Source organism: Triticum urartu, chromosome 6A (genome assembly GCF_056163025.1).
Source record: "Triticum urartu cultivar PI428250 chromosome 6A, HENAU_Tu73, whole genome shotgun sequence".
Classification (NCBI taxonomy): domain Eukaryota; kingdom Viridiplantae; phylum Streptophyta; class Magnoliopsida; order Poales; family Poaceae; genus Triticum; species Triticum urartu.
This window is the reverse complement of record NC_141878.1, coordinates 157,470,990-157,495,954: the sequence shown is the minus strand read 5'-3', so window position 1 is coordinate 157,495,954 and position 24,965 is coordinate 157,470,990. Positions and strand designations below refer to the sequence as shown.

Below are 24,965 nucleotides of genomic sequence, written 5' to 3'. Positions count from 1 at the left end.
TCAAAATGTCTGGGTATAATAATCACTTGATTCAATTGGGAGTTAATCTTCCAGATGATTGCGTCATTGAAAGAATTCTCCAATCACTGCCACCAAGCTACAAGAGCTTCGTGATGAACTATAATATGCAAGGGATGAACAAGACTATTCCCGAGCTCTTCGCAATGCTGAAAGCTGCGGAGGTAGAAATCAAAAAGGAGCATCAAGTGTTGATGGTTAACAAAACCACTAGTTTCAAGAAAAAGGGCAAAGGGAAGAAGAAGGGGAACTTCAAGAAGAACGGCAAGCAAGTTGCTGCTCAAGAGAAGAAACCCAAGTTTGGACCTAAGCCTGAAACTGAGTGCTTCTACTGCAAGCAGACTGGTCACTGGAAGCGCAACTGCCCCAAGTATTTGGAGGATAAGAAGGATGGCAAGGTGAACAAAGGTATATGTGATATACATGTTATGGATGTGTACCTTACTAATGATCGCAGTAGCACCTGGGTATTTGATACTGGTTCTGTTGCTAATATTTGCAACTCGAAACAGGGGCTACGGATTAAGCGAAGATTGGCTAAGGACGAGGTGACGATGCGCGTGGGAAACGGTTCCAAAGTCGATGTGATCGCGGTCGGCACGCTACCTCTACATCTACCTTCGGGATTAATTTTAGACCTAAATAATTGTTATTTGGTGCCAGCGTTGAGCATGAACATTATATTTGGATCTTGTTTAATGCGAGACAGTTATTCATTTAAATCAGAGAATAATGGTTGTTCTATTTATATGAGTAATATCTTTTATGGTCATGCACCCTTGAAGAGTGGTCTATTTTTATTGAATCTCGATAGTAGTAATACACATATTCATAATGTTGAAGCCAAAAGATGCAGAGTTGATAATGAAAGTGCAACTTATTTGTGGCACTGTCGTTTAGGTCATATCGGTGTAAAGCGCATGAAGAAACTCCATACTGATGGACTTTTGGAACCACTTGATTATGAATCACTTGGTACTTGCGAACCGTGCCTCATGGGCAAGATGACTAAAACACCGTTCTCCGGTACTATGGAGAGAGCAACAGATTTGTTGGAAATCATACATACCGATGTATGTGGTCCGATGAATATTGAGGCTCGTGGCGGATATCGTTATTTTCTCACCTTCACAGATGATTTAAGCAGATATGAATATATCTACTTAATGAAACATAAGTCTGAAACATTTGAAAAGTTCAAAGAATTTCAGAGTGAAGTTGAAAATCATCATAACAAGAAAATAAAGTTTCTACGATCTGATCGTGGAGGAGAATATTTGAGTTATGAGTTTGGTGTACATTTGAAAAACTGTGGAATAGTTTCGCAACTCACGCCACCCGGAACACCATAGCGTAATGGTGTGTCCGAACGTCGTAATCGTACTTTACTAGATATGGTGCGATCTATGATGTCTCTTACTGATTTACCGCTATCATTTTGGGGATACGCTCTAGAGACGGCCGCATTCACGTTAAACAGGGCACCATCAAAATCCGTTGAGACGACGCCTTATGAACTATGGTTTGGCAAGAAACCAAAGTTGTCATTTCTGAAAGTTTGGGGCTGCGATGCTTATGTGAAAAAGCTTCAACCTGATAAGCTCGAACCCAAATCGGAGAAATGTGTCTTCATAGGATATCCAAAGGAAACTATTGGATACACCTTCTATCACAGATCCGAAGGCAAGACTTTTGTTGCTAAATTCGGAAACTTTCTTGAGAAGGAGTTTCTCTCGAAAGAAGTGAGTGGGAGAAAAGTAGAACTTGACGAGGTAACTGTACCTGCTCCCTTGTTGGAAAGTAGTACATCACAGAAAACTGTTTCTGTGACACCTACACCAATAAGTGAGGAAGCTAATGATAATGATCATGAAACTTCAGAACAAGATACTACTGAACCTCGTAGATCAACCAGAGTAAGATCCGCACCAGAGTGGTACGGTAATCCAGTTCTGGAAGTCATGCTACTAGATCATGATGAACCTACGAACTATGAAGAAGCGATGGTGAGCCCAGATTCCGCAAAGTGGCTTAAAGCCATGAAATCTGAGATGGGATCCATGTATGAGAACAAAGTATGGACTTTGGTTGACTTGCCCGATGATCGGCAAGCAATTGAGAATAAATGGATCTTTAAGAAGAAGACTGACGCTGATGGTAATGTTATTGTCTACAAAGCTCGACTTGTCGCAAAAGGTTTTCGACAAGTTCAAGGGATTGACTACGATGAGACCTTCTCACCCGTAGCGATGCTTAAGTCCGTCCGAATCATGTTAGCGATTGTCGCATTTTATGATTATGAAATTTGGCAGATGGATGTCAAAACTGCATTCCTGAATGGATTTCTGGAAGAAGAGTTGTATGTGATGCAACCGGAAGGTTTTGTCGATCCAAAGGGAGCTAACAAAGTGTGCAAGCTCCAGCGATCCATTTATGGACTGGTGCAAGCCTCTCGGAGTTGGAATAAACGCTTTGATAGTCTGATCAAAGCATTTGGTTTTATACAGACTTTCGGAGAAGCCTGTATTTACAAGAAAGTGAGTGGGAGCTCTGTAGCATTTCTAATATTATATGTGGATGACATATTGCTGATTGGAAATGATATAGAATTTCTGGATAGCATAAAAGGATACTTGAATAAAAGTTTTTCAATGAAAGACCTCGGTGAAGCTGCTTACATATTAGGCATTAAGATCTATAGAGATAGATCAAGACGCTTAATTGGACTTTCACAAAGCACATACCTTGACAAGATTTTGAAGAAATTCAAAATGGATCAAGCAAAGAAAGGATTCTTGCCTGTGTTACAAGGTGTGAAGTTGAGTAAGACTCAATGCCCGACCACTACAGAAGATAGAGAGAATATGAAAGATGTTCCCTATGCATCAGCCATAGGCTCTATCATGTATGCAATGCTGTGTACCAGACCTGATGTGTGCCTTGCTATAAGTTTAGCAGGGAGGTACCAAAGTAATCCAGGAGTGGATCACTGGACAGCGGTCAAGAACATCCTGAAATACCTGATAAGGACTAAGGATATGTTTCTCGTATATGGAGGTGACAAAGAGCTCACCGTAAAAGGTTACGTTGATGCAAGCTTTGACACTGATCCGGACGATTCTAAATCGCAAACCGGATACGTGTTTACATTAAACGGTGGAGCTGTCAGTTGGTGCAGTTCTAAACAAAGCGTCGTAGCGGGATCTACATGTGAAGCGGAGTACATAGCTGCTTCGGAAGCAGCGAACGAAGGAGTCTGGATGAAGGAGTTCATATCCGATCTAGGTGTCATACCTAGTGCATCGGGTCCAATGAAAATCTTTTGTGACAATACTGGTGCAATTGCCTTGGCAAAGGAATCCAGATTTCACAAAAGGACCAAACACATCAAGAGACGCTTCAATTCCATCCGGGATCTAGTCCAGGTGGGAGACATAGAGATTTGCAAGATACATACGGATCTGAATGTTGCAGACCCGTTGACTAAGCCTCTTCCACGAGCAAAACAAGATCAGCACCAAGGCTCCATGGGTGTTATAATCATTACAGTGTAATCTAGATTATTGACTCTAGTGCAAGTGGGAGACTGAAGGAAATATGCCCTAGAGGCAATAATAAAGTTATTATTTATTTCCTTATAATCATGATAAATGTTTATTATTCATGCTAGAATTGTATTAACCGGAAACATAATACATGTGTGAATACATAGACAAACAAAGTGTCACTAGTATGCCTCTACTTGACTAGCTCGTTAATCAAAGATGGTTATGTTTCCTAACCATGAACAATAAGTTGTTATTTGATTAACGAGGTCACATCATTAGTTGAATGATCTGATTGACATGACCCATTCCATTAGCTTAGCACCCGATCGTTTAGTATGTTGCTATTGCTTTTCTTCATGACTTATACATGTTCCTATGACTATGAGATTATGCAACTCCCGTTTGCCGGAGGAACACTTTGGGTGCTACCAAACGTCACAATGTAACTGGGTGATTATAAAGGAGCATTACAGGTGTCTCCAAAGGTAGATGTTGGGTTGGCATATTTCGAGATTAGGATTTGTCACTCCGATTGTCGGAGAGGTATCTCTGGGCCCTCTCGGTAATACACATCACATAAGCCTTGCAAGCATTACAACTAATATGTTAGTTGTGAGATGATGTATTACGGAACGAGTAAAGAGACTTGCCGGTAACGAGATTGAACTAGGTATTGGATACCGACGATCGAATCTCGGGCAAGTAACATACCGATGACAAAGGAAACAACGTATGTTGTTATGCGGTCTGACCGATAAAGATCTTCGTAGAATATGTAGGAGCCAATATGGGCATCCAGGTCCCGCTATTGGTTATTGACCGGAGACATGTCTCGGTCATGTCTACATTGTTCTCGAACCCGTAGGGTCCGCACGCTTAAGGTTATGATGACAGTTATATTATGAGTTTATGCATTTTGATGTACCGAAGGTTGTTCGGAGTTCCGGATGTGATCACGGACATGACGAGGAGTCTCGAAATGGTCGAGACGTAAAGATTGATATATTGGAAGCCTATGTTTGGACATCGGAAGTGTTCCGGGTGAAATCGGGATTTTACCGGGTTACCGGGAGGTTGCCGGAACCCCCCGGGAGCCATATGGGCCTTCATGGGCCTTAGTGGAAAGGAGAAAGGGGCAGCCCAAGGTGGCTGCGCCACTTCCCCCTCCCCTAGTCCTATTAGGACTAGGAGAAGGTGGCCGGCCCCCCTCTCCCTCTTTCCCCCTTTGGGGAATCCTAGTTGGAATAGGATTGGAGGGGAGTCCTACTCCCGGAAGGAGTAGGACTCCTCCTGCGCCTCCCTCCTTGGCCGGCCAGCCTCCCCCCTCTACTCCTTTATATACGGAGGCAGGGGACACCTCTAGACACACAAGTTGATCCACGTGATCTATTCCTTAGCCGTGTGCGGTGCCCCCTGCCACTATATACCTCGATAATACTGTAGCGGAGTTTAGGCGAAGCCCTGCTGCTGTAGTACATCAAGATCGTCACCACGCCGTCGTGCTGACGGAACTCTTCCCCGACACTTTGCTGGATTGGAGTCCGGGGATCGTCATCGAGCTGAACGTGTGCTCGAACTCGGAGGTGCCGTAGTTTCGGTGCTTGATCGGTTGGATCGTGAAGATGTACGACTACTTCCTCTACGTCGTGTCATCGCTTCCGCAGTCGGTCTGCGTTGGGTACGTAGACAACACTCTCCCCCTCATTGCTATGCATCACATGATCTTGCGTGTGCGTAGGAAATTTTTTGAAATTACTATGAAACCCAACAATACTTCCCTCCGGGAGGGGGAAATCATCACCATCGTCATCACCAACGCTCCTCTCATCGGGAGAGGGCAATCTCCATCAACATCTTCATCAGCACCATATCATCTCCAAACCCTAGTTCATCTCTTGTATCCAATTCTTGTCTCAAAGTCCGGGATTGGTGCTAGTAGGTTGCTAGTAGTGTTGATTACTCCTTGTAGTTGATGCTAGTTGGTTTATTTGGTGGAAGATCATATGTTCAGATCCTATATGCATATTATTACCCCTCTGATTATGAACATGAATATGCTTTGTGAGTAATTACGTTTGTTCCTGAGGACAAGGGAGAAGTCTTGCTATTAGTAGTCATGTGAATTTGGTATTCGTTTGATATTTTGATAAGATGTATGTTGTCTAGCCTCTAGTGGTGTTATGTGAATGTCGACTACATAACACTTCACCATTATTTGGGCCTAGAGGAAGGCATTGGGAAGTAATAAGTAGATGATGGGTTGCTAGAGTGACAGAAGCTTAAACCATAGTTTATGCGTTGCTTCGTAAGGGGCTGATTTGGATCCACATGTTTCATGCTATGGTTAGGTTTACCTTAATACTTTTGTTGTAGTTGCGGATGCTTGCAATAGAGGTTAATCATAAGTGGGATGATTGTTGAAGTAAGAACAACACCCAAGCACCGGTCCACCCACATATCAAAGTATCGAACACGAATCATATGAACGTGATGAAAACTAGCTTGACGATATTCCCGTGTGTCCTCGGGAGCGCTTTTCCTATTATAAGAGTTTGTTCCGGCTTGTCCTTTGCTACAAAAGGATTGGGCCACCTTGCTGCACTTTATTTACTTTTGTTACTTGTTGCTAGTTACAATCTATCTTATCACAAAACTATCTGTTACCACTTATTTCAGTACTTGCAGAGAATACCTTACTGAAAACCGCTTACCATTTCCTTCTGCTCCTCGTTGGGTTCGACACTCTTACTTATCGAAAGGACTACGATAGATCCCCTATACTTGTGGGTCATCACATGGCAGCTCTCAACCACCTGCTTGACAATAAGGCCCAGGGTGTTGGGTTTGTTGCCATGGCAGACGCTCATAGGGTGTTGTGGCTGAGGAGCTGGCTGGTCAAGCACTACTACTAGAGTAGTGCTGCCTGTGAGCGTGCATGATCCCCGACGGCGATGGCGGTGGCGACGACAACGACGATGATGATGACGACATACATTTTGTGTAGGTAGGGCTGAAAAACTATTTGATGATATGTATATTTTGGTGAGGTGGTGCATACTAACCCCTCACGATGATGGTGAACTTGCGGTGGTAGGACGACACCCTCTTTTGGATGTGGTGGTAGGATAACACCATGGTAGTGCTAGGTAGAACTTACTATGCCGTATGATCATGCATGCTTTACTTCTTCTCTTGTGCTCCATTGTCGTTTGTGTGCTACTTTGCTTGCTACTTGTGTGCTCCATTGATTTGCTACTTCAACTCTTGCTCTTATGCATTGCTAGGGCAAGTGGTGTGCCGTGTTCATCGGTAAGGCTCCAAGGGTTTACAGTTCATGGGAAGAAGCCAGTGCACAAGTGCATTGTATAGCAATAGCAGCCATAGAGAGTTCAAGACTAGGCAGGCAGCAGAACAAGCTTACTCCGACTGGATGTGAAAGCACGGAGGCAGCAGTGTTGACAGTGGTAAAGTTGGAGATGTCAAAGTGGAAGGTGCTAAGGTGGATCGCCAGTTTGGGCTGAAGCTGAAGAATTTCATCACCTTTGCCCAGTTCATCAACATTACTGTGTTGTGGCGTTGGTGTGCCAGGTGTGATTATTGTGGGTAAGCTCATCAACTAGAGTACAAGGTAGCATACCAAGTACGCCGTATGCACTCAAACATCTTGTTCATGTGTTGCTTGGGCCAATACAGACAACCAAACAAAGTGCACTTGCGTATTACCTAATGCAGTGAGCCTAGATGCAGGCAACCAAACAATTTGTAGATGGCGCATTAGGTCTTATTTTTGCTCAACCATACTAGGTTGAGAAGTGTATGCAATGCAGAAACTGTTCACAACTTGAACCGAACACGCCCCAAATCTCACAGGGATCAGCACATTTGTTGTACAGACGATTTGCTGAATCAAACTTGTAAATACTTTTCATATCAATTCATTTTAGATTCGTAAAAGAACAAAATTTCGTAAGATAAACAATCCATGAATGATCAATCTTTATCTAAGTCTACATTAACTAATTAACACAAGATTTTCTTCACACTTTGTCATATGGTGAACAAGGTCTTGGCCTCCTTGTGCATGGACCTGACGATGGCGGTGACCTGCTCCACCTGCCGCTCGTCAGAGCAGGCCGCGACGAGCACCTTGGCGGTCCCGGCGTCCGGGTAGCACCCGGCGTCCACCATCTCCTCGAAGATCTCGAGGCACCGCCGGTACTCCTTCTTCCTGGCGTAGGCGCCCATGCGGGACGTCCAGGTCACCACGTCGGCGGCGAGGTCCCGCCGCTCCAGCGACGCGAACGCCGCCTCCATCCGCTCCAGGTACCCGGCGCGGCCGTAGGCGTTCACCGCCACGTTGTACGTGCCCACGTCGCTCGTCCCCCGGCGTTCCATGGCGGCGAGCAGCCGCTCCATGTCGCCGAGGCGGCCGGCGCGGCCGTAGGCGTTGAGCATGGCGTTGAGCGCGAAGGTGTCCGGGGCGAGCCCCGACTTGTGCAGCTGCGCCATCACCTCCTCGCACCGCGCCACGTTGCCGGACCGGGCGTGCGCCGCCAGCAGCAGCATGTGCGACTTCATCGTCGGCGCCATCCCCTGCCGCTTCAGCGACTCGAACACCGCCTCCGCCTCTGCGTCCATCAAAAACCCCATGGCGGTCAGGCTCGGCACCTCGTCGGAGCAGCCGGCGTTCGAGGAGTTGATGATTGACGTACGTACCTCGGTGGAGGCCGGCTCTCCCGTAGGCGTCCACCAGGATGTTGTAGGAAGCTCTGTCGGGCTCGCACCCCATGTGCTGCATCAGGGAGAAGATCTCCGAGGCGGCCTGCGGGAACCCTGCGCGGCTGTAGGCCTCCATGAGGGCGTTGTAGGCGTAGACGTCGGGCTCGTGCCCGGCCTGCTGCATCTCCTCGAACATCTCCTCGGCCTTCTCGCACAGCCCTTCCCTGGCGAACGCGTTCACCAGCGCCGTGTAGGTGCAGATGTTGGCCTTGCACCCCAGCGACTGCATCTCCTTGAACACCTTCATCGCCGACATCGGCTGCTTCGACTGCAATTGACACAAGAACAAGTTCTCAAGAATGGTGATCATCGAAAACAACACACTTTTTTCAGTCAGGTGATGAAGACATTTCCATAGCGAAAAAGTTGCCTGACGTGCCTTCCCGTAGACATTGATCATGAGGGTGTACGTCTCCGTGTTGGTCCGGCACCGCTCCCGCTTCATCCTCTCGTACACCTCCACCGCCTTCTCGGAGCACCTCGCCTTGAGCAGCCCGTCGAGGTACGCGTTGTACACGGTCGCGCCTGGAGAGAACACCACCATGAATCTGTCTGTCGGTGTGAGTGCCTGCATTGTCCTGACCTGAATGAGACTTTCTTACTCGGAGGGATGCCGTGCTCCCGCATCTCGGAGATGACGCCCTCGGCCCGGTGCAGCGACCCGGCGTTGCAGTAGGCGCGCAGGAGGAGGGCGTAGGTGTCCTCCGTCGGCACGCACCGGGCCTCCAGCAGCGCCGCGTACATGGCCTCCGCCTTGCCCAGCCGCCGCCGCCGGCCGTACGCGTCGATGAGCAGGTTGTAGCAGACCACGTCCGGGCGGAAGGAGCTCCGGTGCACGATCCACTCGCAGACCTAATGAGACACTCTCTGAGGAATCACACCGTCGAAATGTCGTCCATCAGAGCTTCAACTGAAGAAACCGAGCGCGGCGTGCGGGGTTTTGGGGGAACCTACTGAGATGACGGGATCCCACTGCCGGCTCAGGCGGAGCTGGACGGCGACGTTGAGGACGTCGTCCCACAGGGCGTGCGTGGGAGGGACGCTGTCCAGCGCCTCCCAGACCTTGGCGGCGTCTGTACCCTTCTGCACGAGCTCCAGGATGTCCTGCGCCATGGGGCTGAGCACCGGGAAGACGCCGTCCACGAACCCGGAGCCGTACTTCCAGCCGCGGCCTCTCATTGCACCCCCTGCATGCATGAGACTTGAAGCTGTAAAACCATTTCAACGGCAGGAAACGATGGCACTCGCCAAGCAGATGCCCCTCCTTTGCTGAACTTTAGTGCAGGTGTAAACCAAGCAAAACGAGGGGAACCGGTGAAGGTAGGACTTTTACCTCTTTTCCGCGATATTTTCTTCCGGTCGAAGGTCCGCGCTTCACCATCTTTGTCAATGTAGGCGCCCGGGTGTTTCCGGTTCCCCTTCCTTTCGCCGTATCTAGAGGAATTCACCTCGGCGTCGTGCAGGGAAGAAGTTCCTTGCTGAATGTTCCCGCAGGCGCAGATGCGCCATCTTGGTCCGGCGGTCATCGGATGATAATGCAACGGAGCCTGTATCCTTAACCTGAAATTCATACGGTGGAGGAAGGGAAGAGATGTCAGTTCCAACTGAAAACCAAGTTCACATGGGAAAAGCAGAGTGAACTAGTGTGTTGTTTGAGAAGTTTTGCAGTCAAAACATTCAGAGAAGAAACAGTTAAAGAATTGCCACTGAATTGTCATGCAGAACACAGGCCAAATGCAACTGCAATTGCCTGAATCGGGCAAAACTGGGTGAGCATGGGAATAAAAAGGTCAGAAGAATTTAGGAAGGTAGAAAGTGTGACTTACATGATGAGCACAGGGTGAAGGTCTTCAGAGGCAAACTTGCAGTTCTCCCAAGGGACAGATATCGTCGAGCTTGTGGTCGCTTCTGTTTCTGATAGTTGTGGAGGAACGAGGAGCATGGGCTGCACTCGCAAGAGGAAAAATGCTGGAACACAAGATATTTCCCTTTGGGTTGTTCTATCTAGTTCTAGTGTGCCATTTGAGCCTCACATGATCTATCATCCATCCGTGCTGTCTTATCCAGAAGGCAAATAAAACCCGGCTGTTGCGCTGGGATGCACCGGGCAGCGGCAGTGCTCTGTTACTGGGCTAACCAAATATCTGTAGAAACTTTTCTGCTGCGTTTCTGAATTCTGATACACATGTCAATATGCCCAATGCAAAACTAAGAGGTTTATTGGAGGTAAATCCACGGTTATCTCGCGCATTTGCAGCTCATCTGTACCCACCAGCTTAGTTTCATACAACTATAGGATAGGAGGAAGAAACCAGTCGTGCTGAAATAAAAAAAGAAAGGACGATGACATCACATTTCTCCCCCAGGATTGGGCTTACATGGAGAAACGGCAAAAGCACCAAGTTCCACGGCACACCATTGTATGTCTTGTTGGAAGCCTTGCTATTATCCATGATTAACAAAATTGGAAGTTATATCTTTCCCAAGTACAACCGGCAGAGACCATGCATACGATACAACACTCTTTTCTTTCTGATACATTCTATCATCAAAGCAAAAAGGAATCCAGTGAGGATCTCATTCGAGCTCTACCCCTTCAGTAAAGTTTGGCTTTAATTTTCGATCCGTTTGGTCGGAGGGCCTTGAAATGTATTGTCAGTGTAAGTGCATGGTCGCTTGACAGAGAACCAAGTAGCTGAAGGGCTGCGTGATTCAAAAGTCAGTAGGGTAATTGTCAGGCTTGAACCACCTGGAGAAATCAATTCCTTTCTTCTTAAGGTCTTCAGTAGCAGGCCGGATCCGCTCCAAAAGCTGCAATTGAGTAATATGATTCATCATCCCCCCAATACAATTTCTCCAAGAAACAACACAGCGGAATTATCATTGCTCTAGGTAATCCATACAGCATACGCCAACAACACAAACACCCTAAGCTTGGAGATCCCCTAGTATGATGCATCGTCTAATGTGGACTCTTTTAAGTTTTTCAGATTGACCCTTTGCCTTTGGGGATATAACCATCAATGCTTGAAATATTATTAGTATGGTATATTGGTATTGTAATACCATTAGAGGAGGTGATTTTCAGCAAATAAGAGAAGAAGCTATTTTTTAAAAACTGACCTGATCATGAACAGTGCCATTGGAAACAAGAACAGAACGATCAAAGACTGTAAACTCTCCACCATCCATGCGTGTCACTACCCCGCCAGCTTCTTCAACTATCTGTTGAAAAATGACTAAATTCATCAAATAATTATACTGGCAAACTCCACAGAGTAAAGATTAAAGAGTTGCATAGAGAAGGAAAAAAGAAGAAGCCATCCAGGATCAATGAGTAGAAATTTATCTAACTGAAATTAAGACTGCTAGATAAATACATTTCAGAATATACACATCACTCTGATACCTTTTACTATGAGAATTCAAGATTTGATTACATAAAATTTGCTTCCAAAGATTAGTTCAGAACTGCTCAATGATACCCTTAAGATAAGATTAACTCTATTAAAATTTCAACCCAAATAATGAGAATACAGACGTAAACATGAGAAAAGATTATCTGAATGAAAAGATGGTAAGGTTTGAAAATAAGCAAATAAGCCAGTCCCACTTTCTACCAGACTGATGATTATTTAGCAACTCTGATTCCATGGGGTAAAAAGGATTACCAGAACACCAGCAGCCATGTCCCACGGCTTAAGCCGATATTCCCAGTAGGCTTCGGTAATGCCTAGACCAACATGGGACATATCAGCAGCAGCAGAGCCTAGCCTTCGTACTCCCTGAAAGCAAGTACGTTTTAAAAAAGAAGGATTAAAGAAACATCATAAAGAAGAAAAGTGGGCGGTGTTTGGTTTCCTTGTTACTGAACCCATGGTAATACCATTTTAATCAGGGGAGGATTCACTTACCCTGCTAACATCAGTAAATTCCTTGAACAAATTTATATTGGTCAGCCATGCATCATCATGTTCATATCCAAACCCAGTAACCAGAAGAGATTGTTCCACCTAGAGAATCAATTAAAGATAATATATTATAAATCCGTATCTGCTGCACGAACTATTTATATTACATGAATTATAATTGCATCCTGAAATACTTTAATGAACAGATACATTGAGTATGATCACTGGAAGGTTTTCATGGCAGGTACACACAGGTGTGCACGTATCCTTACTTGTACAGTTGAATAAGAGAAATAGGTTACCTTTTCTGTTGGACTGACATGAATCTTTTGCCCATTACAATAAGCACCTTTTCCTGTTCAAGGAGCAAACAGAGCCTTAAAAACTAATGTCATGGTATATTCCAGAACCAGAATAAGAAGCATGCCAATTATTGATCAAAGATCCTACCAGAAGATGCAGAAATTGTACGAGTGTTCCAGCACATAGGCCCACCACAAAATTCCACCTAAATGAGATGGCAATAATATGTGAGTACAGAGAGAAACTATTTCTAAGACCTATAATTTGTGTCTCCAATATTCCATAATCATACGGTTCAAGAATGATACATGCATACACATACCACAGTGGCAGCAGCAGGCTTGCCTCGGAATAGAACGCCAATGGATACAGAAAAGCTGGGGTAACCATGTGCAAAGTTTGTTGTTCCATCTAAACAAGAGGAACTCATTGCATTGGATCGTTTATGAAGAAGATCATGAAAATGAATTAAATTGAAACATAAAGATTGTATTACATATTCTCTAGTCAAAATGGCTCAAAGAATGCCTCAGTGAAATTAGGTGCCAGTCATAAATCATTCTATTGCTTAGCAATCTACGTAGAATTGTCACCTTCCAAATCAGTGAAACAGACTAACCCATAGTGAGTGCACAGCTTATGTCCGAAAAATAAAGCAATCCTCAGAATCAAGGAAACACTACAGGAATTTATTCATCCAATTCTATAAACGATGGTTGTTCATGATAGAAAAATCCCAGTTAAGCCCACTACAGGAATGATTGTATGGTAAGTATTAATAAAGGAGCCAAACCTAAAGGATCAATGCACCAGAGATACTCTGACAAAGAATCTCCAATAAGGCCACCTTCCTCCCCAAGTATGAGGTGGTCTTTGAAATTCTTGGTGACGACTTCAAGAATGACTGATTCACTCAGCTTATCTGTGCTGAACAGAAGGATGGAACAATAAATTCACCAAGTGAGAACACATGCATAAATTTAAGGTCCGCGTTCATACACCGGTGAAATCAACAGCATATGCAAAAATAAGAGTATACATGAGAAGCATTCTTACTCTGTCACCAAGTCTGCAACCCCTTTGTATTGGATATTACGCGGCTTATTAACAGCTTCCATCACAACCTAAAACGGATGGAAGACAAGGAAAACTGGCTGAGAATTTATTCATCAAAACTGGAACGAGGAGGATGCGAGGAACTTGCACAAGGGCATGGAATGGAAGTACTCAAGTACCACAGCCCCTCTTACGAAAATGAGGAACTGGGCACTTCAAATGTGATGAGTTATGCAACCCATAAAGCGTCGTGCTATACCCCATATGTTTATCCTCTCCTGGTTAGCAGAACTATTTGTCAAATTTATCCCCGGAAACAAATTAAACCAGTAGTTGGCAGCACATTAACCAGCACGGCAGCACCTGCCAATTCAACTACACGACTAGCATTTCTTTCTTTGAAACTAAGTGGCAGCGCAATCGTCGCTATAATGGGAGCAAGCAATTCAATCTACGGATCGTACCACGGGCAGAAGCCGCAGAACCTGCAATCGTCTAGCGGAGTCAACCCCACCACACCAAGGGGGCGCCGACGAGAAAAGGGGAAATCGCAAACGCACCTCGGCGCCTGCCTTGGCGGCGGCCTGGATGACGCCGAGCAGCTCGTCGGCGGGAACCGGGCCGGTGGTGGGAGCGGCCATCTTCGGGTACTTGCTGGGTGCGGCGGGCTGGTCCGACGCCACCGCCATGAGAGAGCGCGCGTGCTTGGACCTGGAGGCGAGCGCGCGGAGGGCGAGGATCGGCGCCGGCGAGGCCCTGGCATTCCTCGGGAGCGAGGAGGCGGCGGTGGTGGAGGAGGAAGGGAGAAGATACCGTGCCATTGGTGCTGAGAGAAAGGGTTCGATGCCTTCCTGTTGTTTTCCTCCCGCTGCGCTTCGATTTTTTGTCGAAAGAGAACCTCTGCCCACTGGAATTGCCAAATGAGACCCTCTACAGACGAAATTAACAAAAGAGATCCCCTCACTAGTGGCGGCAGGCGCGGCAGGCGACACGTGTCACCTGCCGCCACGCCATGAGGCGGCGGGCCCTGCCGCCACCGCAGGAGGCGGCCGCGCGGGGCACAACGGCCTTCGTACAGTGCAGCGTGCCGCGACGGAACGGGCCGCGCCAGGTGGGCCCGGCCGCCACCGGGTGAGGCGGCAGCCGCTGCCGCTGTCGCTCCCCGGCCGACACGGCCTGCTGCGCGCAGGCCCAACAGGTGGGCCACGCCGCCACCAGCCGAGGCGGCATGTGTTGTGCTGCTGCACGCGCAACAGTGCGCAAACGACGCTGATTCCGAGGCGCGACAGCGACACTGACGGCGGTGACTCCGACGCGCGGGAATATGGACGCTTTTGGTTCTTTCGCCCGGGAATCAGTCCTGCCTTTGCTTCTTTTGCCTCAGCGGATGCGATGGCATTGGGAATCCGATGCTGCGGGAAGCTATTGTGCCGACACTACAGGGATCCTAAATATCCCCGCTTAATTTTCTCGCCATCATTTATCGTCTGAGCTTATAAAAGGAGACACCGAGGCTCTCGTCCAGCCATCCTCGAAATCGGCACTGCGCAAAGTGTGTAACACATATTTTCAGTCGGTATGAGTTTGCCTTGCTCGGATCAAAGCATTAGGTCGAGGAAAATGAAGAATGCAAGTTTGCCTCCGGGGGTGGCAGTCCTGCGGTGTTGGTGTGGCGATCTTTGCAAGGTGAAGGAGGTTACGGATTTTTCAGATTGGTTGGGCATGAAGTTTTTCATGTGCACCAATTATGAAGAAGATCCACCCATAGCTATTTCAGAGTACGACAAGCCTCCGGTATGCTTTAACCATCACAAATAGATATTGTTGGTATTTTGATAGATTCTTTAATAACATCCTGGTTTCTTGTTGTAGTCTCCTCCGCCTCTGTGCATGTACTATCGTTGGATTGACACGGAGATGCCGGCTTGGGCAGTGACTGAGATTCGTGAAAGAAGTCGCCGTGCGTGGAATAGTTTCTATGCGGAAGAGCGACGCGAGAAGGCGGAAGCTGAGGAGAAAGCAAAGCAAGAGAGAGAGAGAGAGAGTTAAAAGAATACTATATGGGGCAACACCGGTTTTTTCAGGATTTAGGAAAGAAAAACAGGGAAGAGGCTCGTCGCATGGAGGAGCAGGAATGACAGCGAAAGGAGGCTCGTGAGGTGGAGAGGCAGAGAAAGAAAGAACGGGCTCGTCAGGCCAAGACAGCAGAAGAAGCTCGCGATGGAAAAGGAAAATATCCACGTTGGACTCAGTAGATTCCTATGGTAGTATTTTAAATTTCGCAATTATTTGTATCTTTATTTTTGCAGTTTAATATAGCTTTATTTCAGTAGTTAAATGTAGCTTTATTTAAATTCTACGATGTATCTTATTTTCAGTTGTACCTTGTCATGTTGTATCTTATTTTCAGTTGTACCTTGTCGTGATGGAAAAAATATAGTGTTAGAATAAAGTAGTGGCATTTTCTTTCCCTCCACTAATTATCGAACATCGTGCAACAACTACAAAATGAAATTAAGATAGAACATAATGCCTTACAATAAGAGAGTACAAACTAATAATGCAAGTACATCTGAATTAAATGGTACAATTGGAATACAACTTAAAAACTACATGAAGTCATCATCGTCATCCTCCGTCGATGCAGAAATCTTGCCCTTCGAGGATGCAAAACTCTTACCCTTGGACGATGAAGAACTGTTGCCCTTCGAGGATGCAGTACTCTTGCCCTTGGACGATGCAGAACTCTTGCCCTTTGACGATGCAGAACCCGGAAGCGGCGGCATGAAGATATCATCTTTGTCCTCGCTCTCCTCAGTCCATAAAAATGGATGCTTTTCTGCGGTCCTTCTAAAAGTTTCACTCTTCGGCTCCACTACCTTCTTCCACCTTGCATTCAACCTAAGAAGTTCTTTGCGTACCTCCTCATAGGTCCTTTCAGGCCACCCAGACCTACGTAATTGGTGATCCAACTCATTCATTATGGTGTCACTACCGGTGAGTTCGTCCCATGGAACTATCCTATTGTCCATCCTGAAATCGGTAGCTAGCCTCAGAAGAGTGCTGCTCATCCCAGGGGGAAAACTACGATCGAAAGGATAATGGGACATCTCGCCTACACTACACTCGAATGCTTATCAACCTCCGTCTGAAGGGGGTTTTATAGGTAGAGAGGAGAAAATGGCGGGAAAGAACGACTGCGGTATTGGCGGGAAAGGGTTGGCGGGAACATATGGCGGGAAGGGGTTGGCGGGAAACGGGTGGCAGGAAGATATGGCGGGAAGGGGTTGGCGGGAAACGGGTGACGGGAACATATGGAGGGAAAGCGTTGACGGGAAAATATTGAGGGGAAAGCGTTGCCTGATAATATTTTTTTTTCAATGTCTAAGATGGGCAATGGTTGCACAGTATTCATCAGCCAAAATTAAAAAAAAATCATTTCGGCCTAACATAAGCAAAAGAGTGGAGCGGGATAGTATGGCGGGAGATATAGGCGGGAAAAATTGTTCCTGACTGGTGCATTTTTATTTCAGCATACATACATGTTCAAATCGAAAAGTCTGATACAGACATATGTAGATACAATGGGTCGCGCATGTGGATAGATGAATCACCCTACTTTACGACGACCACCTGGCCTTTCCTTACGACCGGAAGGCGACAAGCGATTAGGTGGCCGAGTTACACGAAGACCGCGACCGTACTCCAATTCGGCTTCATGTGTCTGCGAGTCCTGCGTAGGTGGTGGAGTCGCGAATCCTTGTTGCGAACCTGAAGCGTAATTGTAGGCGTATGGTTGTGACTCCGCGGGGATAAAAGATGGGCCAATAACGTCCCCTCCGAAGAACTCTGTAACTAATGATGTAACCGTGTCGCCATGATCATGTGATGCTCCCCGGAGGCCTGTGTTGACGCCATGATCATGTGATGCTCCCCGGAGGCCTGTGTTGACGCCACGTTGGGTGTTCTCATCGCCCCAATTAACATCAGGTATGTCCTGCACATAGAAACATTGTAAACAAACTGTTAGAGGATAATATATGATATCATTGTAAATGCATTGAAATGTAAACATACCTACCTAATCAGATCCCTCTCCTATATTGTCTGGCCATTGTACGTGGTGCTGGTTTAAATCTGGTACACGAGTCTCCTCAGGCATGGAGATCCCTCACGTGGAGAGATACGGCTGAGATCCCTCACCTTGGGTGTATGCATCATATCCTGTATATGCATATGGGTTAGGGGAAAGAAACTGCTCGGGCATCGAATCCAAGCCCATGCCATGGTCCTGAGATGTCTGCCCCCTGACGAAGCTACATCGAAGAAGAGCGATGCAGGGGCAGAGATGAGTCATGTCGTGGCAATGTCGTTCTAGTACTCGGACCCTTCCCGCACTGCCCATGGCTCGTACGCGCCTCGCTCGGTCTGGACGACGGCGCTGCATTCGGTCTGGCTGACCTCGCTACCGGCATGTTGTATGCTCCAGTGACAACGTCGTCGCCTCTACCGCATCTGAACTTCTTTGCCACGTATTGTTGAAAACGTTTCTGGAATGTCTTGCGAGATGGGCCCTGGGCCGGCATGCTATCCGTAGCCATCTGCCCTACTTCGTTGCAATTTTGAAGCTGAACAATATTTGGATGTTATTTAGTTTAAATGATTATGAAATGATGGACCTAAAAAATTTACAAGTGATTACCATCTGGTCACGATAGTAAGCTGCATGCAGCTCAACATGTCTTCGCGCCTGCTCCTCTTGTGTGAGATGTGTTGGTATAGTAGCTGGCTGACTGGCCAGGCTAGCACGTGTGTTCATGCAGTACCACTGCTTATACGCTTGATCTATACTTCCATCGTATGGTCTGCAAAATTAAATTACATAAACCGTTGTGATGAAAGCAAAGCATCTTCATGCATCATATGATCATCGTAATAAAATAATGTACATAAAATAATGTAAATAAAATATACCTAAGTTGATGCACTATATCTGCTAGCGCTTCATTTTCCCACTTGTGTACCCATTCAATGTTCTCTTCCCTCCAATCGTATAAACTCCAACCCCTGCCCATATTGGTTAGCCTGCAAATTATGTAACAAAGTGTGAGTTTAGTAAATTAAAAATGACACTAACTATTTAGGGATATCACATCTTACTTATGTGTTTCCTCGTCGATACGTCTGGGAAAAGGTGGTGGAATTTCTTGATAGAGACTGAACTATCTCATTACACGCTCTGGGTTGTAAGGCTCAACACACCACAGGAACAATAAGTTGCAACGAGTCAGCCAGAATGCACTATCGGTCAACATGCCTGGTGTGAAGTGTCGAGCATCAAAGACCATTTGTAGCTGGTCCTGAGTCCACGGGTTCCATGTGACTTCTGCCTCATCAAGTATCTCAAACTGCTGGTGGTACATAGGGTAACAATTTTTTGCAATATCTGGAGACCAACGTTTCCGTGCCTTTGTCCACCTGGTGGCCATAGTTGCACTGGCACCCTCGCTAAAGTCGTATGGGTATACGGGTTGTACTATACGAGGTCGTTCTACAGGGAGGTATTCCCAGGACCACAACTATAGAAACTCATAGGCGACACAAAGTAATGAAACTTTTTGTGCGAAAGAGGTTTTTGCGTGGCATCACACAAGCCTCTGTATGTATGAGATAGCATGGCAGAACCGAAGCTGTATTTTGGCTGCTCGGGTAAAGGTTCATCTACCATATTCTCTGCAATGTAGATGAGACCAGGGACAACAACGTCCCCATGTGAATTTGGAAATAGATTCCCGAGGAGCCACAACAAATACGCAAACAGATGTCTTTTTCTCGTCTCCTCATTGGCGAAGCTAGATAAATTACGAAAGTTATCATGAAGCCAGACGAGTGGGATGCCCCGAGGGTTACCAGAACGTTGTGATTCTGGCATTTCCATCCCAAGACGGGCTGCTATATCTAATGCCCAAGATGGAGACACTCGTGGAGAGACTACCAGCTCACCTCTAATTGGTAGAGCAGTGATCATAGAAACATCTTTCAGTGTAGGTGCAAGCTCCCCCAAACGAAAGTGAAAGGTGTGGGTTTCAGGTCTCCACCGATCAACGAGGGATGTCAAAAGGGATGGGTCCGAATGTACTTGGTCGTCGCATGATGTGAGCCTAGCAAAACCTTGTAGTCCATAAGCGTCAAGGTGAGCAAGGAAAGAATTGTGTATTGGCCATGTTTTCTTTATGGTTCGAAGTCTGAAAGGCCGATATTCATGCTTAGTATTTGGTTTCAAAAATAGGTGGCAACGGTGGCCGGCGTCATGGGGCTCCTGCAAAAGCACTGGCACTTCACCCATAACCTGCACACAAACATACAAATATAAATTACGAGGAAGACAGAAATACAAATGCAAATCAAAATTAACTTAAAAATACAAAGAGATATGATTTACATTAATTATCTGAAGTTAACATTAGGAGTACAATAATACAAAGAGATTCAATTTAAATTTAATATAAGTACACATAACGAGTAGAAATATAAATAGACATGGCGAGTACATATATATCAACATCATGCGTTGTTGTTGGCTCGATACGGGCAGTCTCTGCGTGAATGTTCAGGACACCTGCAAACGCGGCATCGCCTTGGTTCTCCCATCTGGCTATGGTCCATGTCATTGCGATGACGCCTAGACTGACGTCGTCCCTTTGCGGTTCTCATCAAGTCGGCGTTCGGAACCCATTTCGGCCCATCTGGCCACAACATTTTGTAGTTCATATCAATGCCCCAAGCCCAGAACTCACCGTTCCAAGTGTTGTACAGATTGTACATGTTGAAGTACGGCGATATGTATGGCTCGATGCTGATTTTTTGATCAGCAGCCGCCCGGAGCACATGACTGCAAGGGTAGCCCTCAAGCTTGGGCTTGTTACAAGTGCACTCACAGGAGGTTGAGCCAAGGGTGACAGCTTGCTTTTTTGATCCTCTGTGGTGACCCTTAACGTACTTGGCTCGCACATTGACCTCCCACTTATTCCTAAGTGTGTCCACTTTCCTGCAGCCATGACTTTGGGACTTCTTTGCTTTCTCGTCCAGATGTCTTTGCATATTCTCGGACCATGGCTTGTTCAATTCAACTTGTGCTTTGGCGACGGTGACCCTGTCTGCAAAGTATGACAGTGTCCGGTTCCAAGTTTCTTTAATTATGGCTGTGATAGGCAGTGCTCGCACCCCTTTAAGAACACCATTGTACACCTCTGACATGTTGCTGGTCATTATTCCATATCGAGCCCCTGTGTCATGAGCTTGCGCCCACTTGTCCAAATGAGGGTAATTCTCGCGGATCCACTGGCTCAAATTTATGGGCGTCCTACGACCCCTCCGGACTTCTCTCTGTGGCAAGGCCACGCGGTCGATCTCACCATTGATACCTGCCCAGATCGCATTCATTTTGGCTTCAGTTTTTTGCATGCACATCCTCTTGAATAACTTGAACCAATCCTTGTTTTTGAATTTGGAGTAAAAGTTTGCTGCCAAATGCCTCATGCACCACCTTCCCTCTAGATCGGGCCAGCCCCACTCTTCTTCCGATGCCTTAATTATTTCAAGAGCGCTTAATAATCCAGTGTTGCGATCAGAGATGATGCAAACACATTTACGCTCTTTCACGACACCAATCTTCACGCAGCTCAGGAACCACAACCAGCTATCTTTGTTCTCGCTCTCGACCAATGCATATGCAATAGGAAGAAGCTGATTATTTGCATCCGCTGCAATCGCCACCAATAGTGTGCCCTTGTACTTTCCAGTGAGAAAGGTACCATCAACTGATAATACCGGGCGACAGTGCCTGAAGGCTTGTATAGTCTGGGCGAATGCCCAGAATAAGCGGTCCAGGATTAGCTCACCCGGGTTCATTGGGTTTGGACGTTCTCTCCACCAAACTTGAGTCCCCCTATTAACACTTGCTATTTGATGAAGCATTCTAGGGGCATAAGAATATGCCTCCTCATAGGTACCATACAAGTTCTTGAATATATTTTCCTTCGCACGCCTAGCCTTGCTGTAGCTAACAGGGAATCCAATTAGATCCCCTGCATCTTTTTGCAGAGCCCTAACACTAATGTTGAGACTTCCCTGCACAATTGTTTCCATCGTCTGTGCCACATATTTTGCTGTCACATTGCAGTGATCTGAAAGAGTCCCAGTTTGCTCACAGGTATGCTCCACTATTTTTGTGATATGCCATGACTGACATACCCCAGGCTTCAGTCTAGCGAGAACTCTTCCGCGGCAACCTTTCGCGGTGTGGATGCATATGACCTTCAACTCTTTTTTATCAGACTGCTTCACTCTATGCTGGCGGTGGATGCCGATTGCATAGCTACCCATTGCCTGGTAAGCAGACTTCTTGTCAGGGAAAACTTGCCCAACCTCCAGGCTCCCCACTCCTAGGCCAGAAGCAGAGTGAAATTCGTTGGTGATGCTCATATCCTGTAAAAACCCAGGTTGTAGTGCCGCCGCGACCGCCCTCTGAGGAGGAACATCTTCTTCTTCGCTCGACTCCGAAAACGCAGAAGAATGATCATCATCATCTAGCGCCTCCGGCAATCCCTCCACGTGTTCGCTCATGTCAACGGCCGCAGACCAATATTCTGTGTCATACACTGGCTGGCCGCCCATCGGTTCCGATGGGCCGACGCTAGGGGCTGATGTGATGGCCAACTCGACCTCACCACCCCTGCTACTGCATCCGGCAACATCAGTGATTGAAATGAAATCCACATACACCATCGGCTGACCATACATTGAGTTATTGGGATTGCTTGCAAACCTCATGTACGACCCCCACGACCGATCACCTGTGACCGGCCGCAAACCCTAACGGGCAACTGTCCCATCATTTCCTCCGTCAACGACGAAGGCCTCCATTGTCATTTTTCCCCCTGCATCCCTGGGCCAAACACCTCTCGGATGCACCTTCTAACTGCTGCGTAACCCACATTGACCATGTCTCTCACTACAACTGTAGTCGACTCGCACAAGGACACATCCACCCCCAATGGACCGTCGCGTAAGACGTTCCCATAGTACACTACTAAATTTTCCATAGTACCTAACCAACATACATGTTTACATTGCAAACAATTAGTAACAGAACATTTAGTAGTAGTACGATGACAACATTTACATATCATACGACTAAAATAATAATCGTATTTTCGTTACAAATAGTCGGTTTGTTTCTAGAATCATTTTCTTAGACTTTCCGGGGTTGTTTGGTTATCGGGTATTTAGAGATCTAATTTTTCTCAAACTCGTCTACTAGCGTCACAAACTAAAACTCTGTTTGCTTATCTCTAACTACCCCTAAAATATCCTAAACTGGTTCTCGTAACATGCAAAAACCGATCTTTTGAAAAAACGACTATTAGTAAAAGCTAATTTTCTTACAACAAGTTATGACAAAACCGAGGGTAATTACTTGCTATCCAAACAACCACTAAACATAATAGTATGATAATAACATTTTAATATCATATGAGTAAAACATTTAATTTCTTTCGGCTTCATAATTTTTTTTCATATCATACGATAACAATCATTTATTTACAAATAATAATATTTGCAGGGGCATGCACATTATTCACAACAGTACATCAATATAAAAAATATTAACAAAATTACGGTGTCATTTTATACCTTAGCTCCAATATGGATGTGCTTGCGAATGCAATTAAGAGTCCAAATAGTTCGAATAAATATCCGTCACCAGTACTATATGAACAGAGTCAACCTATTATCATATGAACATCAATATTACACACGGATTTTTCTTTCTGCTATCAAAAGTATGAAAATAACACTTGGATGTATGTGGTCATCACCTCAAAAGGGACAACGAACATGGAAACACAATTTCTTCAATCACGTCATCTCCTCCTTGTTTGCTACTAAGATGAATTATTTTACCTAATTACATACATCATCAAGTACATTAGTGTAACGCCCTCGATGCGGCTATAGCTCCCACGTGTCGAGGCACGACTTAGAGGCATAACCGCATTGAAAGCAATGTCGCAAGTTAGGCAATCCTCACAACATCCCATGTAATATAGATAATAAAAGGGGAGATACATAGTTGGCTTACACTCGCCACGTCAACCAAAGTACATAAATAGCACTACAACATTCAAACACTCATGGCCCGACTACGGCGCCAAAATAAAAGATAACCCAACATGCGACACGGTCCCGATCGCCCCAACTGGGCACCACTACTGATCATCAGGGAAAGACACGTAGTATCGGCGTGAGTCCTCGTGGAACTCCCACTTGAGCTCAAGCGCGTCATCTGGAACGGAGTCGTCGGGTCCTGCATCTGGTTTGGAAGTAATCTGTGAGCCACAGGGACTCAGCAATCTCGCACCCTCGCGATCAAGACTATTTGAGCTTAATAGGTAAGGCAAGGAAAATATGTGGAGCTGCAGCGAGCGACTAGCATATATGGTGGCTATCCTGTTCGCAAAAGAGAGCGAGAAGAGGAGGCAAGGCGCGAGCGAGTAATCTAGAGAACAAACTGCGCAAGCATAAATCCAACACCGTGTTCACTTCCCGGACTCCGTCGAGAAGAGACCATCACGGTAACACACTCAGTTGATTTATTTTAATTAAGTTAAGGTTCAAGTTATCTACAACCGGACATTAACAAATTCCCATCTGCCCATAACCACGGGCACGGCTTTCGAAAGTTCAAATCCCTGCAGGGGAGTCCCAACTTAGCCCATGACAAGCTCTCACGGTCAACGAAGGAATAGACCTCCTCCCGAGACATTCCGATCAGACTCGGTATCCCGGTTCTTCAAGACACTTCGACAAGTTAAAACCAATCCAGCAACACCGCCCGAATGTGCCGACAAATCCCGATAGGAGCTGCACATATCTCGTTCTCAGGGCACACTCAGATGAACACTACGTACAACTAAAACCAACCCTCGAGTTGCCCCGAGGTGGCGCTGCAAGTGGCTCTGTTTGGACCAACACTCAGAGGAGCACTGGCCCGGGGGGGTTTAAATAAGATGACCCTCGGGCTCCGGAAACCCAAGGGAAAAGAGGCTGGGTGGAAAATGGTAAAACCAAGGTTGAGCATTGCTGGAAAAGCTTTAATCAAGGCGAACTATCAAGGGGTTCCCATTATAACCCAACCGCGTAAGGAACGCAAAATCCGGGAACATAACACCGATATGACGGAAAACTAGGGCGGCAAGAGTGGAACAAAACACTAGGCGAGAGGCCGAGCCTTCCACCCTTTACCAAGTATATAGATGCATTAAGATAACAAGGCAATATAATGATA

General features: G+C 46.2%; 3 protein-coding genes and 1 pseudogene across 4 annotated transcripts; all 4 read right to left on the bottom strand.

The window, feature by feature from the left end:
- Window positions 1-7,463: 7,463 nt before the first annotated feature.
- LOC147964570 (Tetratricopeptide repeat (TPR)-like superfamily protein) lies at window positions 7,464-10,603 on the bottom strand. 2 transcript variants are annotated; one of them, XM_087527210.1, is made up of 7 exons: window positions 10,172-10,603; window positions 9,679-9,905; window positions 9,300-9,532; window positions 8,948-9,197; window positions 8,725-8,870; window positions 8,283-8,613; window positions 7,464-8,194 (listed from the first exon to the last, which is right to left on the bottom strand). In XM_087527210.1, the coding sequence occupies exons 1-7, from the start codon at window positions 10,285-10,287 to the stop codon at window positions 7,614-7,616; spliced, it is 1,884 nt and encodes a 627-aa protein (XP_087383336.1). In that variant the 5' UTR covers window positions 10,288-10,603; the 3' UTR covers window positions 7,464-7,613. The 2 variants fall into 2 exon arrangements, with proteins under 2 accessions (XP_087383336.1, XP_087383337.1); XM_087527211.1 differs by lacking the exons at window positions 9,679-9,905; window positions 10,172-10,603 and having other exon boundaries at window positions 8,948-9,212; window positions 9,300-9,529.
- Window positions 10,604-10,763: 160 nt separating this feature from the next.
- IMPL1 (myo-inositol monophosphatase like 1) lies at window positions 10,764-14,501 on the bottom strand. The gene is made up of 10 exons (XM_048682695.2): window positions 14,176-14,501; window positions 13,616-13,683; window positions 13,353-13,486; window positions 12,882-12,970; window positions 12,707-12,764; window positions 12,559-12,611; window positions 12,260-12,358; window positions 12,017-12,130; window positions 11,469-11,570; window positions 10,764-11,156 (listed from the first exon to the last, which is right to left on the bottom strand). The coding sequence occupies exons 1-10, from the start codon at window positions 14,434-14,436 to the stop codon at window positions 11,058-11,060; spliced, it is 1,077 nt and encodes a 358-aa protein (XP_048538652.1). The 5' UTR covers window positions 14,437-14,501; the 3' UTR covers window positions 10,764-11,057.
- A 4,270-nt stretch (window positions 14,502-18,771) lies between these two features.
- LOC147964569 (serine/threonine-protein phosphatase 7 long form homolog) lies at window positions 18,772-19,961 on the bottom strand (annotated as a pseudogene).
- A 97-nt stretch (window positions 19,962-20,058) lies between these two features.
- Window positions 20,059-22,291, bottom strand: LOC147964568 (uncharacterized). Its single transcript, XM_087530041.1, has 2 exons — window positions 20,413-22,291; window positions 20,059-20,066 (listed from the first exon to the last, which is right to left on the bottom strand). The coding sequence occupies exons 1-2, from the start codon at window positions 22,289-22,291 to the stop codon at window positions 20,059-20,061; spliced, it is 1,887 nt and encodes a 628-aa protein (XP_087386167.1).
- Window positions 22,292-24,965: the final 2,674 nt, after the last annotated feature.

Bases quoted from the DNA above. Each gene is read 5' to 3' on its own strand.
- LOC147964570 (XM_087527210.1), bottom strand. From the start codon at position 10,287: ATGCTCCTCGTTCCTCCACAACTATCAGAAACAGAAGCGACCACAAGC. The intron at 9,906-10,171 runs GTAAGTCACACT...TATGAATTTCAG, and splicing joins CTTCACCCTGTGCTCATCAT to GTTAAGGATACAGGCTCCGT. The intron at 8,195-8,282 runs GTACGTACGTCA...TGATGGACGCAG, and splicing joins GAGAGCCGGCCTCCACCGAG to AGGCGGAGGCGGTGTTCGAG.
- LOC147964568 (XM_087530041.1), bottom strand. From the start codon at position 22,291: ATGGGCGGCCAGCCAGTGTATGACACAGAATATTGGTCTGCGGCCGTT.
- IMPL1 (XM_048682695.2), bottom strand. From the start codon at position 14,436: ATGGCACGGTATCTTCTCCCTTCCTCCTCCACCACCGCCGCCTCCTCG. The intron at 13,684-14,175 runs GTGCGTTTGCGA...CATCCGTTTTAG, and splicing joins CCGCCAAGGCAGGCGCCGAG to GTTGTGATGGAAGCTGTTAA. The intron at 12,131-12,259 runs GTAAGTGAATCC...ACTTGCTTTCAG, and splicing joins AATTTACTGATGTTAGCAGG to GGAGTACGAAGGCTAGGCTC.